The sequence below is a fragment of the Chrysemys picta genome, chromosome 9, assembly GCF_011386835.1.
Source record: "Chrysemys picta bellii isolate R12L10 chromosome 9, ASM1138683v2, whole genome shotgun sequence".
NCBI lineage: Eukaryota > Metazoa > Chordata > Testudines > Emydidae > Chrysemys > Chrysemys picta.
The window spans coordinates 652099-668123 of record NC_088799.1 but is presented as its reverse complement, the minus strand read 5'-3'; the positions used below and the strand labels follow the sequence as shown (position 1 = coordinate 668123).

At 52.5% G+C, this 16025-nt stretch overlaps 1 protein-coding gene across 1 annotated transcript in view; it reads left to right on the top strand.

The window, feature by feature from the left end:
- The window catches only part of BDH1 (3-hydroxybutyrate dehydrogenase 1), a 35684-nt gene that overhangs the window by 15410 nt on the left and 4249 nt on the right, over nt 1–16025 (top strand). Inside the window, exons 4-6 of the mRNA XM_005295636.4 lie at nt 2196–2306; nt 5837–5978; nt 12866–13018. Of these exons, the coding sequence (XP_005295693.2) occupies nt 2196–2306; nt 5837–5978; nt 12866–13018 (406 nt within the window). The remainder of the gene's footprint in view (nt 1–2195; nt 2307–5836; nt 5979–12865; nt 13019–16025) is intronic.

Here is a 16025-nt window from a genome sequence, read left to right as displayed (position 1 = left end):
CTCTCTAAGGAAGTTTATACAGTTGCATTGCGATACCTTGTATACAATAGTCCTGCCCCCTGTGAGTGGATGTTAGGGGTAGAATTCTTTGCTGGAGGAAATTGGTGTAGCTCCACAATATGTTCCGTGGCACTTTGAGGAAGAACAGGGGTTTACAGCTGTGTGCATCAGAGGACACATTTCCCAGTGGTTAGGGTGCTAGCCTGGGACTCAGAAGACCTGGGTTCAGTTCTCTGCTCTGCTACATGCTTCCTAGGTGACCTTGGGCAAGTCTCTTAGTCTCTCACATCCCTATATGTGAAATTCATTCCTTGATTTTAAGGCCAGACAGCACCATTAGATCAGTTAGTCTGACCTCCTGTCTAACACAGACCCAGTTACTCCAGTACTGAGCCCACTGATTTTGGGGAATAATAGCACTTGTGCTGAGGATACAGCACTTCAAGGATTGTGCGTCACTCACACGCTCTGGTCATGGGACCTGCCATAGATAGTGTCCTTGGTTACAGTTCCACCTTCCTAGGGTGCTGGGTGCCCCGGTGTGTGGATTTCAGGGACTGGGAGCGTTGTGGTCTGTGAAGCACTTTGGGATGAAAGCGCCATGCAAATGCCAAGTAGCATTTTTCCATGTGCACAATGCGCCTCCCAAACGCTCACCACGAGCCCGTGTTTAAAACATGCTTTCTGACAGAAGATCTCCATGGCCATAGTACCAGGCGCAATTATTTGTATCGCTGTAAATTACCGTTAATTAAGGGTCAGATTCTGCCCTGTGCCCTGGGTGGGGGGCAGCCATGCACCAGCTGGAGTCCTCAGGAGCACAGGTAGATCAGCCTGCCCAAATGCTTCCTGGGAATCACTGGGGTGCGCTGGCTGAGCAGTACCCCCCCCCCCCCGCACACACTTCAGTGAAGGCACCGTGTGCTCCCCCCCTCGGTACACAAATAGCACTGTTAGCTGATCAGGGACATGGCCCCATCCCTCCTCATCTCCTTCCTGACAGCTAGTGCCTGCCTGCTGGAGCACCGGACGGGCCGTGCTCCCCAGTACGCTTGTGGCCAGGCATAGGGAAGGGAAAGCTGCTTGGACCCTCCTGCCCTTGCACGTGGCACAGGCCTGACATTACAATAATCCCTGACCGCATTAATCACAGATGCTGCTCCAACCCCGAGTGACTAACGGACCCTTGGGGAGAGTTTGGTCGGACTAGCTAATGTCATTGTCGCTCAGCCCCAGTGTGCCCTGGGGGAAGCCAAGTGTCTAGTTTTGGACAGAGGCCACGGTAAATGGTTCTTAACTAATGGTACCAATAGCAGCACCCTCTCTATGTGTCATGCCTGGCGCAAATTGGGCCAGCACGTCAAACCTGGACATAGTGGCCTGGGCCGGTATCTAATGAAAATGGCGGAGTCAATTCCTTTGCTCCTAAAGGATGTCAGAGCACTGCACACACCACTTATAGGGATTTAAACATCCTCCACCTCTGACCTCCAGCCATTCAATGTTCTTAGGAGGAGAAGTGAATATTAACTTCCCCTTTTTGACCTTCATAGTGAAAAATAGCTAGGCAAAAAATAATATCTTACATTAACCAACTGGTTTCCCATCCAAATATTAAACCAGTCAGATTCTGCTTAGCTTATGAGATCTGATGAGATTGTAACCAGAGGGTTTGTGTGTTATAGGGTGGCCACAGGAAACAAGCAGTGAGTAGGATTAAACTGCAATCTTTCTTTAATCACATTGACATATTTCTCCCCCGTAAGTTCTCGTTTGCATATTGCATTTATTCATTCCTGCCCGATTCAGCTAAGCCTGAATACAGCAGGGCAGCTCCAGATTTGGAGAACATCTGAGCTTTGTTGGTAGCTCTTTATTGTATTTTCAGGCGTTATTTCTAGGTGTATGCGAACTGCTGTAGGGGTTGCCTGGTCTCTGTTCTGCTAGAGCCCATCACCATTGGATGCTGAGCCATTCTCCTGGTCATCGTTAATCCCTGCCTCTCACAGATACTTGTGAAGAGCTAAGGTTTGGTGCCTTTGGGATGTGCCAGATTCCACCAACTGGCTTGCAGTTGAGAGGACGTCCCCGGGAGAGGATGCCTCTAAGCTCATATACGGGTTTTATTCCTGCTCTGCAATTCACTTGTTTCAAACACTCTCTTTCAATATGTTTTATTTTGTCTCGTTTTACAGATTGGCAGCAAAGCTGTGCTCATTACTGGCTGTGACTCAGGATTCGGGTTCTCTTTAGCCAAACACCTGCACTCCAAAGGCTTCATTGTCTATGCTGGCTGCCTGTTTAAGGTAGGGAAATAAGAGAGCTTGGTCCTTCATCTAACGCACGTGCACTGTAACACACTGCACAATTTCCTATCAGTGGGTGTCACACCAGGAAAGGACACAAGCATTTGTTTCACTTCCATGAGAATCGGAGATGGGCCTAGACCAGAACCCCAGATCTACCCACCCTGAGATTTGGGGGAATTACACATCTGAATTCAGATCCAAATGTCGTGGCTCTGACCCAATTTAAAAATGGGCCAGAACCTAAAATCTGGACACAGTGACTTGGGACCATCTGGAATCAGAATGTTGGAGTCAATTCCGGGCTGGGTCTTTGGACCTAATCTTCCGATAAAGCCTATTTATTTAAAGCGTATTTTGACTAATATATTAGTGCACCCACCCCCCGACCCTCTGGTGACTAGATGGCACATGGTGCAAATTCACTGTTTTCCAGAGTCAGAAGTACAGATAATCGCCAGTGTAAATCAGGAGCGAGTCCAGGGAAGGCAGTAGCACTGATGCAAGTGAAGGCAGTTCCTAGGTATCCTAGCCAAATTCTGTCCTGATTTCCCTGCTTATTACAGTGAGGGTTTCAATGGGGTGTAAGACAGGCCAGAATTCAGACCACTGTGTCAGCATGAGGCCCTGGAATGGTTCCCTTGGCTGGATGGCAGCTAAGCCAGCCAGTTTTTGTGGGAACACACTTTGTTCTCAGTAGGATGCCAAAGAGTGGTTTGCCTATTTTAAAGCCTGTGTCAAATGTAACAATGCCCATGTCCTAATTATTTGCTTCAAAGAGACACTGCCAGGTACTTTTAAAATGTTTTTAATATAATTCCCTCATTTTTTGCCTTTCCATTCATTTTTTCAAATTGTATAATTTTTTTTCTTCTGCATTGTTTCAAATGAAGGAAATTTGTTTTTCAGCATCTCTGTCCATTGTGGTAGTGCAGCTCTGGCAAAGGGGTTTATTTATTAACTCAGGCTCCCTCTGCTGGCTCTGCAGCAAAAGAACACACACTACTGTAGGTCCGTGGAAACCGTTGCTTGTTTTAAAACTACCTGAGGGACAGAACAGTGGCCATTCTTTTTCTGAGTATTTCTACTGAGCTTTTGCAATAAAAGATTAACGTTATGGTCTGTCAGTGTAGTCTGCGGCAGAGCTAAAGATTAAAACAACGAGGAGTCTGGTGGCACCTTAAAGACTAACAGATTTATTTGGGCATAAGCTTTCATGGGTAAAAAACTTCTTCAGTGGAGGTTTTTTACCCATGAAAGCTTATACGTCAGAGTGTCATTTAGCAGGATTTTCTTCTCTGGGAGTTGATTTCCCAGCTTTTCCAAGATTTGCCATGGAGGCAGGGAGGGCTATTTTTTGTTCTTGTCCTCTCTTACTTCCTCTGGCCCTGTCTTCTGATTCTGAGGAATTTGCATGCTTGAATTTGTGACTTCTTCCTGGCATCTCTAGATGTGCCATTCGTGCGTTGTTTGACCTTTTTGGCTACACACGGACCTCAGCACCACCCTGTGTTTGAGCAAGCAACCAATGTCTGCACTAAGCTGTCTTTTCAATCACAATCAAAACAAGCAACCCAAAAAGCCACGCACGGGTCTGAAAGTGCTGCATTTTCATAGGCATCTCTGCTAAATGTTTCTGTGTGAATCGAGCACATGATGCCTTCTTGTAAGGGCAAATACTAATCCCTACTAACACAGCCCACACTAGAACAAGAGAGGCAATCCAAGGAAAGATGGAGAAGAGAATAGACAAGACATCGGAGATGTGAGTTAATGAACTCCAGAGAAATCCTACCAGGAACCAGAGCAGATGAGGCCTGAGAAAGGAGGAGCCTTCAGGAGAATCCTTGGACGAAGCGGAAGTGCAGGGACTTAGAGATCAGTGGCCATCATTCTGCCATGACAGTGAGATGTTGGGATTGGACAGATGGGAGGATCTGCTTTCTGGTTGGGTGGGCTCTGAGCTAAGGGAAAGGTAGGCTGAGGGTATGTTCGTACTATGAAGACTATCAGCATTGCTATGTCGGCATAGCCCCGTAGCGTAGACACAGCCTACACCGACGGAAGGAGTTTCTCGCAATGAGGAGAGGACACATGAGGCTTTTTCAAGCCAGACTTTCACCATCGTCACCAAGGGATCTGTGCAGTGGCCAGGGCTGTCCAGTAGCTAGTGCTCTCTTGCCAGTCAAGGGCCCGGTCCTGAGAAGTGATGAGCCTATGAAACTCACGGCCACCTCTCAGCATTAGGTCCAAACCGTGCTGCTGATGCCGTGTGGAGAGGGAGGAGCTGCCGCGTGTGCTGGGGGCCAGGAGGCAAGAGCAGAGAGAGCTTAGAATATGGTGTAAAACGTGACCGAATGAGAGTCCAGGTGGATCCGTGAACACAGCCCACATTTCCACACAGCTGGGGGAACTGCTCGGAGCAGACATATCAATGAGAGCGAGCTGGCCGGGAAAGAGGTGTGTAATAAAAGGATGGAGTGAGAGTAAATGCAGCCAAGGGGATGTGTCCATGGGTGATCTCTGGAGCAGTGTAATCAGTTTGGAGTGTCCTGCTGCCGGATGGCCTGGATCAGCTGGAGAGAAGGGCAGTAAAGATGGTGAAGGGGTTAGGGTGTAAATCCTGAAAGGACCCACTGAGGGGATTGGGCATGTTCAGCTGAGAAGAAAGGTGCCAAGGAGGGGCGATAGGAACAGAGAGAGGGAGTGATCAGGAGCCGGCCATGGGGAGAGTGACAGCAGGATGGTGGAAGAGGCTCTGTTCTGGGGAAATTGCCAATAGAGAGGGGACAGCCAGGTTCTTTGGCCTCGAGGCACCATCCTGAGCAGTAGCAGGGCCACAAGCACCTCTGATCCTCACGTTCACCTCTGCAGGAGTAGGAGCTGCGAGTGGGAACCAAGGACAGCCAGTGGCTTGTAGGAAAGAAGGGTGCAGAGACGCCCACACATTATGAGGGGCTGGACTAGATGCCCCAGTGTCCTTCCAGCCCTGATTCTGCGATTAAGGACTGGGGTTTGTGCTAAGCATACAGCCACTCTCGCTGCTGTGTGATTCTCTGCACACGATATGTTATCGTATCCCAGCCGAACGTGAGTCCTAAAGAGCAAGTCTCAAACCCAGCTGAGTTACTTGCCCAAAGAAGGGGGGACCCAGCCCCCCTTCGCCCTCAGTGTGGGGCATTACCCAAGCCCCATAAGCCTGAGTCATGTGGAAGTAACGTTTCACATTCTCTCCCTCAGAAAGGAGCAGTTCTTCAAAGCAGATTCAGTGGGGGACTCAGCAGCCAGGGCTAAAAGGTCAGGGGAGGGTCTCCCGGGGGGATATTCTTCCAGGGGGAGCAACCCCCTCCTTATGGAAAGAGCTTTCCCCTCCATGCCAGAGCTGCGGGGGCAAGCCAGCCCTCCGGTATCCACCCACTGAACTCTCCTGGTTTTCTTTGAGCGGCTGCCTTGTATTTGGCCCTTTTCTTCTTGCACAAACCTCACCCGAGTCCCGAAGAGACGTAAACTGATTTCTTTCCTCTGCCTAGGACCAAGGAGCAGCAGGTTCTCAAGAGCTGGACAATATGAAGAGTGAGCGAATGCGAACTATCCAGCTCAATGTCTGCGACAGCCAAGAGATTGAGCGCGCGGTGGAGCATATGGGCGCCAGTTTGAAGGACCCCCAGAAAGGTGGGCAATTGTTCATTGGGTTTTGTGCACAGACTTACACGGAAGGAGCTCGCTTGGCTTGAGCCTCATGTGATTTTCCGGGCAGGCTGCAGAAGCCGTGTGTGTGAAGGGTATAAAGCTTCGGCAGCCGCAGTGCGGAGCGGGCTGTCCCATCCAGACACCCCAGATCACTACGAGACTGTCTGTCACTCCGGGCTTGTCTACACGGGCAATTGACAGGTGGGTTTTTTTAGAGCGGTGGGAGAGCTCTCTCCCAGCCCTGCACCATGCCCACACAAGGCACGGTTGCCACGGCAGCGCTTTAGCGTTGCCAGTGTAGACTAGCCCTAAGACTGAAACTCACCTATCCGAATGTGTGACTTGCCAGGAGCGTGCTGAGTGCCCCACCTGGCTCAGGCCCCATGGGAATCTCGCTGTCCACCTCCAGCTCTGCTCTGATGCCTCAGCACAAGCTGCTGCAGATTGCAGCCAGAGCCTTTCTAAGCCTCTTTCATGCGGCAGCAGGGCCCCGCAGTGACTGCCAGGCACAGCAAGGCATCTTCTGGAGCGTCCCAGTGGGGCAGGAGCCACCTGAAGCAATGTAGACAGCCATGTGTGGTTTGAACGGGAATTACATTTTGAAATATGTGTTAAGAATCAGCTGGGTGCCAGCTGCTCTCAGTTACTCACCCCCCTCTCCCGCACTCTCCCAGCTAAACAGTGACTCCCACTGGCTCTCTACCCTCTCCCAGTACAGCGCTTCGGCCCTGGGCTACACCAGCCCAGTCCTGAAGGATGGGAGAGCAAAGCACCTGAAACCTCCCACTTTCCCTTCAGGGGCTGGGAACAGTTGGCCGGCACAGCCCCAGAAGTGAGTGATCCAGAATGGCCAGGAAATGTGTGTATTGTGTGTATCTCGCAGCCTCCCCGGGAGGTCTGCATGGAGCCCCAGCATAAGAGAGAACGTCTCCCATTTGGTGAAACCTCCAGTGGGAGGATGCTGGTGCAAATTGCCCATGGGGGAAAACTTAGGGCTATATCACAATGTGATTTAGGGACCTCATAAGAACGACCATACTGGGTCAGACCAATAGTCCGTCCAGCCCAGTCTCCTGTCTTCCAACAGCGGCTGGTGCCAGGTGCTTCAGAGGGAATGAACAGAACAGGGCAATTATCAAGTGATCCATCCCCCGTCGCCCACTCCCAGCTTCTGGCAGTCAGAGGTTTATTGACACCCAGAGAATGGAGGTGGGGGTGTCCCTGACCATCTTGGCTAATAGCCATTGATGAACCTATCCTCCATTTAAAAAAAAAAATTAGATATGTTCAACCTAGTTATACTTTTGACCTTCACAACATCTCCTGGCAAGGAGTTCCACAGCTTGATTGTGCGTTGTGTGAAGAAGTACTTCCTTATGTTTGTTTTAAACCTGCTGCCTATTAATTTCATTGGGTAACTACTGATTCTAATGCAAAGGGGTAAATAACACTTCCTTATTTACTTTCTTCACACCAGTCATGATTTTATAGACCTCAATCATATCCCCCCTTAGTCGTCTTTTCCAAGCTGAAAAGTCCCAGTCTTATTAATCTCTTCTCATATGGCAGCTCTTCCATACTCCTAATCATTTTTGTTGCCCTTTTCTGAACCTTTTCCAATTCCAGTAGATCTTTTTTGAGATGGGGCGACCACATCTGCACTCAGTATTCAAGATTCCCACGGGCCCGATCCAATATGCATCCTCAGGCTGTCTAAGAGCACATAGAGAACTGGTCTCCACACAAAAAGCGGCCAAGGAGCGGGTGGGTCCCTTGTACTCAGTAGAGCTGTGATTAGAGCACTCACCTGGGATGTGTGAGGCTGAAGTTCAAATCCTCACTGTGTCTGGTTCAGAGCTGAGCTCCCACTTCCCAGCTGAGTGCACGAACCACTGGGCTGCCAGATGGGGGGCAGCAGCAGCGCCACCTTGCTGGTCTGTAGCGAGAATGGGCTGACGGGCCTCATTCCAGGAGAGGGGCCGTGGCTGACTCCCAGCAGGGAGGGGTGCCTTACTACCTTTGAGGGGAGGGGCATAGGCCACACCCCTTCCCGGGACATTTCCTGCTCCACACTCACAATCGCTTTCCTAGGCAGCCCGTGCATTGCACAGGGAGTCGGAGCGCCTGCCTCAGGGCTGGAGGTTCCATGGGGGAGCAGGGCACCTAACGTTAGCCATTGCAACGCTGAGCGTAAATGCCCCGTGAGGAACTAGCCCCGAGCCTGCGAATTTGCACTGGAGGGAAAGCTGTCGCTATCATTTCACAGCATATGAGGCTCTCCTGGCTGAATTACACCCTTTACCAGGCAGAGCTATTACGTAATCATGCTGCTTTGCCTGTATTTCTATTGAGAAACTTGTTAAACTACAGACAGAGATTCCTTTTGGACATCACACCCTCTCTGCTCCCCAGAGGAACCAGCAGCCAGTTACAAAGGCCCTCTGCCATTCTGCGTCTCCTGCTTGGGCCGTAGGGATGAGGGTAGGTGAGCCAGCCCATGTCCTGTCTGGATACTCTTCCCCCATTTGCTGTTAAGGAAGGTGCCAGCTAAACTCCCTGGGCTTCTCTCTCCTATAGTTACTAAAGTCCCTGGAAGGGGCGTTAGCAGTTGTTGGGGTGGGCCCGGCTCCGGCAGCGGCAGCACGCCGGTTCACGCCAGCGGGGCCCGGCTCCGGCAGCGGCAGCACGCCGGTTCACGCCAGCGGGGCCCGGCTCCGGCAGCGGCAGCACGCCGGTTCACGCCAGCGGGACCCGGCTCCGGCAGCGGCAGCACGCCGGTTCACGCCAGCGGGACCCGGCTCCGGCAGCGGCAGCATGCCGGTTCACGCCAGCGGGGCCCGGCTCCGGCAGCGGCAGCACGCCGGTTCACGCCAGCGGGGCCCGGCTCCGGCAGCGGCAACACGCCGGTTCACGCCAGCGGGGCCCGGCTCCGGCAGCGGCAACACACCGGTTCATGCCAGTGGGGCCTGGCTCCGGCAGCGGCAGCACGCCGGTTCATGCCAGTGGGGCCTGGCTCCGGCAGCGGCAGCACGCCGGTTCACGCCAGCGGGGCCCAGCTCCGGCAGCGGCAGCACGCCGGTTCACGCCAGCGGGGCCCGGCTCCGGCAGCGGCAGCACGCCGGTTCATGCCAGCGGGGCCCGGCTCCGGCAGCGGCAGCACGCCGGTTCATGCCAGTGGGGCCTGGCTCCGGCAGCGGCAACACGCCGGTTCACGCCAGCGGGGCCCGGCTCCGGCAGCGGCAGCACGCCGGTTCACGCCAGCGGGGCCCGGCTCCAGCAGCGGCAGTGCACCAGCTGGGTGCTGGCCTTGAGTTCTGATGAGCCAAACCTTTCTTCATCCTGAATGGAAAACCTGCTTGTGTCATCAGCAGGACTGGTGCCATGCATGCTTTGTGCACCAGATGGTGCCATGCCAGAGCTCAGCCTCTCACTCAGTGAACTAGGGGAGAGGTTGGCATGGAACCAGCTGTGATAATCTGCCTCTATTGTAAACCCCACTCTGAGGTGGGGAAGTTTCCTTATGTTCTGTCCCAATGCACTTCATCAGCCAGGCCTCCTGGAAGCCGAGGGGGCTTCGTCTGCAGGGTTCTAATGACCGCACTTTGTGCTGCTGTTTCTCTGTTCTCCCGGTGCCTCACAAACCTCCCCACATCCTAAGGGGCGAGCGTCATTAGCCCCGTTTTACAGGTAGGGAGATTTTGGCTCAGAGAGGTTAAATGACCTGCCTCAGGCCACATAGCGAATCTGGGGAGGAGAACCCACATCTTCCACACCTGGGCCTTAACCCCTTGGTGTACAGAGCCTTTCACCTGCAGGCTGCCCATTGGAAGCCAGCCCAGGTTGGCTGTGTATAGCTGAAAGCTGCTACCACCTCACGTTTGTTTAGTGGGGCTCAGTCCAGATTCAAACAGAGAGGTGACCACATCGCAAAGTAATCCCGTCAGCATTGGTACCTTCCTTGGCAGTGCCAGTGGAGACATAGAGAGAGAACTCACTCCCAAAGTTGGTCGTCCCGGAAGGTCAATGCTGAAGCACCCAGGACAGTGTAGGGAAGCTTGTACCAGTGATGCCTGCTGCATTCCCAAAAGAAACAGCAGCCAGTGGGGCTCCACTCACATGCTTAAAGTTAAGCACTAGCTTAAGTGCTTTGCTAGATTGCTAGCAGGAGCGAACCCTCAGTCTCTGGAGCTGTCCATCCTGAGACTGCCAGCAGTTTTGTTCTGCACTGTTCATTTGTTAAATCAGACCATTGTGTCGTGGTGGTGTTCACTTGACAGGGAGGGTGAGTGGAGTGGGAACATGGCCACGCCCTAGTGGGAGAGGGAGGAATTTCTGACACCTACGGCAAGTCATCCGCTGAGGCTCTCTCTCATTTGCCCAATGCAGACATTGAGGCTTGCCTTCTGCACAAGGGCACTGTGAAGATTAACTAGTTAGTGGAGCCAGTCCTGCAGGCCTTGTGCACCCAGAACTCCCACTGAGGCCATTAAAGTCCACAACAGTTCTGGATGCTCAAGGCCTGCAGGACTGGCACCAGTGTCAGTGAAAAGAGTTGACGATGGGTGCTAATTATGTTTTGTTTATTAATTAATACGTTGCAGCTTGTAAAGTAACATGCATAATTAGCCCCGTTCAGAGGCAGCAGAGGCAGATCATTAATTGATTCCCATATTCATGTGCTGAGCTGGGGCAGGACTGGATGCAATACCGCTCTCTTGTAAACCCAGAAAGGCAATCGTGAGGCCACTTCTGGACGACTGGAGATTAGAGACAAGTGGGAGTCACGCCTGGTCTTCTAAAAACCAATCATCTAAGCAAATAATTCATAGAAATGGAGAGCCCCTCTGGGAAGTTTCCTGCAAAGCCGCTAGGACTGTTAACGCTTTCTCAGATTGTATAGGCTCCAGCGAGGAGGCCGGAATTGACTTGTTGTCTTCAGCCTGAGTGAGAGAGACGTGTACTCACCGGAAACACCTCCCTGTGAGGAGAGGATAGCACTTGAGCTTCAGCTCTGTGAAAGCCCCAGGTGCCCATAGGCGTCTGATGGAATGTTAGGAACACTTTGATAACCAGCAATTTCCTTCCCCTAAGGAATGTCTTTAATTCAGCCCTGGGAGCAGAGGACTGCCATGGGGATGAGTAAGGCTCTAATCGAGGTAATACAGAGGAAGCCAGAGACTAATTGTTCCGTAATTCATATAAAATAAACAAATTACTCCGATTAAGTACATGTCTAAATCTTCCAGCCCAAACTTCTCAGCTGCAGATGAGGAGTTTGCCCTCCGTGGCTTAGTTCTCAGAATGTGGGCTCTGTCAAACACACGCAATCAGCAGGTAGCATTTGGCTTTTACTAGACAACAGAGTGAAGCCATCTCATGGGACTCAGCAATAGCGTTTTATGGCAGGCAGCTTCCTGTATCAAATTGGTTCAAATTATGTCACATTCCTCCTCTAATCGTTCATTAATCACTGAAGCCTGACGAGAACAGCAGTGATCACTTTTCTTTTTCCCTAGAAGAACAAAAGGAAGAGGCGGGCGAGATGTGCACACATCACACCCTCCCCTCCCCCGGCATTGCAAACCTTCTGGCTTTTATGTCAGCACTGGAGCTCAAATTAGCAGATTGACAGTTATTTTGCGGCAGTTAATCCATTTGTAAAAGCTAGTCTGGACACTTCCTACATGTTTGTTCCAGACTACAAAGTTTGTCATTTACCTCAGGGCTTGGGGGAGTGTTCATATTAGCCTTTACAAATTGGTTAAAACCTTGCAGTGCAAAGCTCTACTGCAGACAAGCCCTTTATGGAGAGGCTGTCTGGCTTTTGCTTTTGGATGTAGTTTCTTTTTAGTCCAGTTCACAAAGAATGTTTCTCAGTTTATGAAATAAAGTAGCACAGATCTGCACTGTGCCCTGTAATGTGGTTACTTGGGGGGGTTTATTTCACCATGTAGATAACATGGAGATCTGAGGAAGGGACAATCTGAATCTGCATCCAGATCTCAAACTTTGATCTTTCTCCTTTCAGTCCTTTTCAGGATCTCTGCATCTCCTGAGTGAAAGCACCAAAGTACTGTTAGGGTCTTACAGTATTGCAGGCCTGGTCCTGACACAGGAAATATGGGAAGTTATGGGTTGTATGAGAACTAATGCTCTTGTGATGATCTCATGACATTTCAGCCCAATTTAGCTATGATAAATTTGGATTTGCAGAGCCGGTTTCAGTTTGGAATTTTCTTTTTCCAGTCTCTCTTTCCTTGTATGCCTGCACTGCAGCACGTAACTAGCTCTGGACAACACTCCATTGTCTCTACTAGATCTCGCCAGTTCTTGTTATTTGCATTTGGAGACAGGATTTTTTTCCCCTGTGTTTTAATGTGATAAAGGAGGAGGAAAGTTGAGATGTGGCTGAGATTCTGTATTTATTTCATTTAGAATATCATTAACATGATTTGTAGTTCTCTCTGAGTTAGGCATTGCTGAACAGATAGGTGAGCACAGATTTGGGTTCTTTCCAGTCTGGAATGCATCTTTATGGGTTATGAAGGGAAGGCAATGAGGCCTAGTGGATAGTCTGGAACTCAGGAGACCTGGGTTATATTCTTGGCTCTGCCACTGGCTTGCTGGGTGATCTTGGGCAAATCACATCACGTCTCTGTGCCTCAGTTTCCCGATCTATAAAATGGGGGAAATGATGCTGACCTCCTCTGTACAGCGCTGTGAAACCCACAGATGAAAAGTGCTGTCAGACCTTGGTATTATTGTAATTAAAAGCTGCACGATGTGATTCAATAATCCATTAGAAAGCCCTTTCCCAGGATTCTGCCATTAATCACAAAGTGATTTTTTGTGCTTGATTTAATCTGCAGGGCTTTGGGGGCTGGTTAACAATGCCGGGATCTCCACATTCGGAGAAGTAGAGTTCACCAGCATGGAGACCTACAAGGAGGTAGCTGAAGTGAATCTGTGGGGGACGATCCGAACTACCAAGGCTTTCCTCCCTCTAATCCGGAGGGCCAAAGGTGAGTGATTTCCCACATGTTAGCATCCCCCGAGCATGTTTGTAACCCTGCTCTCCTGCTTCTTGGGTGTGTTAGCAAACGAAGGGCCGACTCCCATTGCCCTGCACCTGGTGTTGCCAGGATGAGGGGTATGTGAAATGCTACCAGCTGAGAAGGGCAGTGTTCACACCTGGACACAGTGGGTGTGAAAGAACGCCACTCAGTGAAGGGCAACAGAGAAACCACCCAAACAGTCTGCTAGTGACTTTCCCCCGCAGGGCAGGGTTCTATATTACTGTCCATCACGTCGCATCTGAGTGCAGGGTTTAGTCCATCGCCGGATGGGTTTCATAACTCCTTTTAACTCCTTTGGAGTTGCTGGACATGGTAGATATGCGGCCAAAAGCACCTCCCGAGTTGCCCTTCTGTAAATAAACCGGCTCTGCTCTTGCTGGCCTGGAGAAGCTACAGTGGCATCAGGGAGATTGTTTCCTGCTGCATCTCAGGTGGCTCTGGGTTTGTTATTGTAGGGTGGCTCGTCATAGCGAGTGCGGAGCTGCCGGCACGGGGATTGTTAGTGTCGGGTGGCTCGTCGTAGTGAGTGCGGAGCTGCCGGCACGGGGATTGTTAGTGTCGGGTGGCTCGTCGTAGTGAGTGCGGAGCTGCCGGCACGGGGATTGTTAGTGTCGGGTGGCTCGTCGTAGCGAGTGCGGAGCTGCCGGCACGGGGATTGTTAGTGTCGGGTGGCTCGTCGTAGTGAGTGCGGAGCTGCCGGGATGGGGATTGTTAGTGTCGGGTGGCTCGTCGTAGCGAGTGCGGAGCTGCCGGGATGGGGATTGTTAGTGTCGGGTGGCTCGTCGTAGCGAGTGCGGAGCTGCCGGGATGGGGATTGTTAGTGTCGGGTGGCTCGTCATAGCGAGTGCGGAGCTGCCGGGATGGGGATTGTTAGTGTCGGGTGGCTCGTCGTAGCGAGTGCGGAGCTGCCGGCACGGGGATTGTTAGTGTCGGGTGGCTCGTCGTAGCGAGTGCGGAGCTGCCGGGATGGGGATTGTTAGTGTCGGGTGGCTCGTCGTAGCGAGTGCGGAGCTGCCGGCACGGGGATTGTTAGTGTTGGGTGGCTCGTCGTAGTGAGTGCGGAGCTGCCGGGATGGGGATTGTTAGTGTCGGGTGGCTCGTCGTAGCGAGTGTGGAGCTGCCGGGATGGGGATTGTTAGTGTTGGGTGGCTCGTCGTAGCGAGTGCGGAGCTGCCGGCACGGGGATTGTTAGTGTTGGGTGGCTCGTCGTAGCGAGTGCGGAGCTGCCGGCACGGGGATTGTTAGTGTCGGGTGGCTCGTCGTAGCGAGTGCGGAGCTGCCGGGATGGGGATTGTTAGTGTCGGGTGGCTCGTCGTAGCGAGTGCAGAGCTGCCGGGATGGGGATTGTTAGTGTCGGGTGGCTCGTCGTAGCGAGTGCGGAGCTGCCGGGATGGGGATTGTTAGTGTCGGGTGGCTCGTCATAGCGAGTGCAGAGCTGCCGGCACGGGGATTGTTAGTGTCGGGTGGCTCGTCATAGCGAGTGCGGAGCTGCCGGCACGGGGATTGTTAGTGTCGGGTGGCTCGTCATAGCGAGTGCGGAGCTGCCGGGATGGGGATTGTTAGTGTCGGGTGGCTCGTCGTAGTGAGTGCGGAGCTGCCGGGATGGGGATTGTTAGTGTCGGGTGGCTCGTCATAGCGAGTGTGGAGCTGCCGGCAATGGGGATTGTTAGTGTCGGGTGGCTCGTCGTAGCGAGTGCGGAGATGCTGGGATGGGGATTGTTAGTGTCGGGTGGCTCGTCGTAGCGAGTGTGGAGCTGCCGGCAATGGGGATTGTTAGTGTCGGGTGGCTCGTCATAGTGCGTGTGGAGCTGCCGGCACGGGGATTGTTAGTGTCTGGTGGCTCGTCATAGCGAGTGCGGAGCTGCCGGCACGGGGATTGTTAGTGTCGGGTGGCTCGTCGTAGCGAGTGCAGAGCTGCCGGGATGGGGATTGTTAGTGTTGGGTGGCTCGTCGTAGCGAGTGCGGAGCTGCCGGCACGGGGATTGTTAGTGTTGGGTGGCTCGTCGTAGCGAGTGCGGAGCTGCCGGGATGGGGATTGTTAGTGTCGGGTGGCTCGTCGTAGTGAGTGCGGAGCTGCCGGGATGGGGATTGTTAGTGTCGGGTGGCTCGTCATAGCGAGTGCGGAGCTGCCGGCACGGGGATTGTTAGTGTCGGGTGGCTCGTCATAGTGAGTGTGGAGCTGCCGGCACGGGGATTGTTAGTGTCTGGTGGCTCGTCATAGCGAGTGCGGAGCTGCCGGCACGGGGATTGTTAGTGTCGGGTGGCTCGTCGTAGTGAGTGCGGAGCTGCCGGGATGGGGATTGTTAGTGTCGGGTGGCTCGTCGTAGTGAGTGCGGAGCTGCCGGCACGGGGATTGTTAGTGTCGGGTGGCTCGTCGTAGCGAGTGCGGAGCTGCCGGCAATGGGGTTTCTAGACTAAAGAGCACAAACCTGGGGTTCACATGGATTTTGCAAAGAGACATAAGGGGAAGAAAGTCCCATATTGAGCCAGCTAAGCTATTACATTACAACTCTTCTTAACCTCAAAGCACACTATGGGTGTGACAGCTGTGTCTGGGGAGTTACATTAACAGCAGTGAAGGACAGGAAGTGCAGGAAATTACAACATCCAATTAAATTGCACTAGCTGAGGTTTCCAAATGGTCTCTAGGCACAACCCCAGGCAGGGGGCATCTGAGCGATGCCATCGAGGAAAAAGAGTCCTCCATGGCTGCACCCCACTGGAATGGTCCCAGCCTGCTAGCCAAGCACAGAGATGTGCTCATAGCACTTGCTGCTGCCAAACCAGCCAAGACCCTTAGGCTGCTCTGCTCGCTGCCTGGAGGCAGGTAAACCCTTCGCTGAGGAGGCAGACACCAATCCCACCTTGTCCTCAGGATGTCTCCTCCTGGCAGCTGCGTCGCCCTGGACCTTTTACCCTCACTACTGTACAAGCTCGGGCTGGTGTCGGGGCT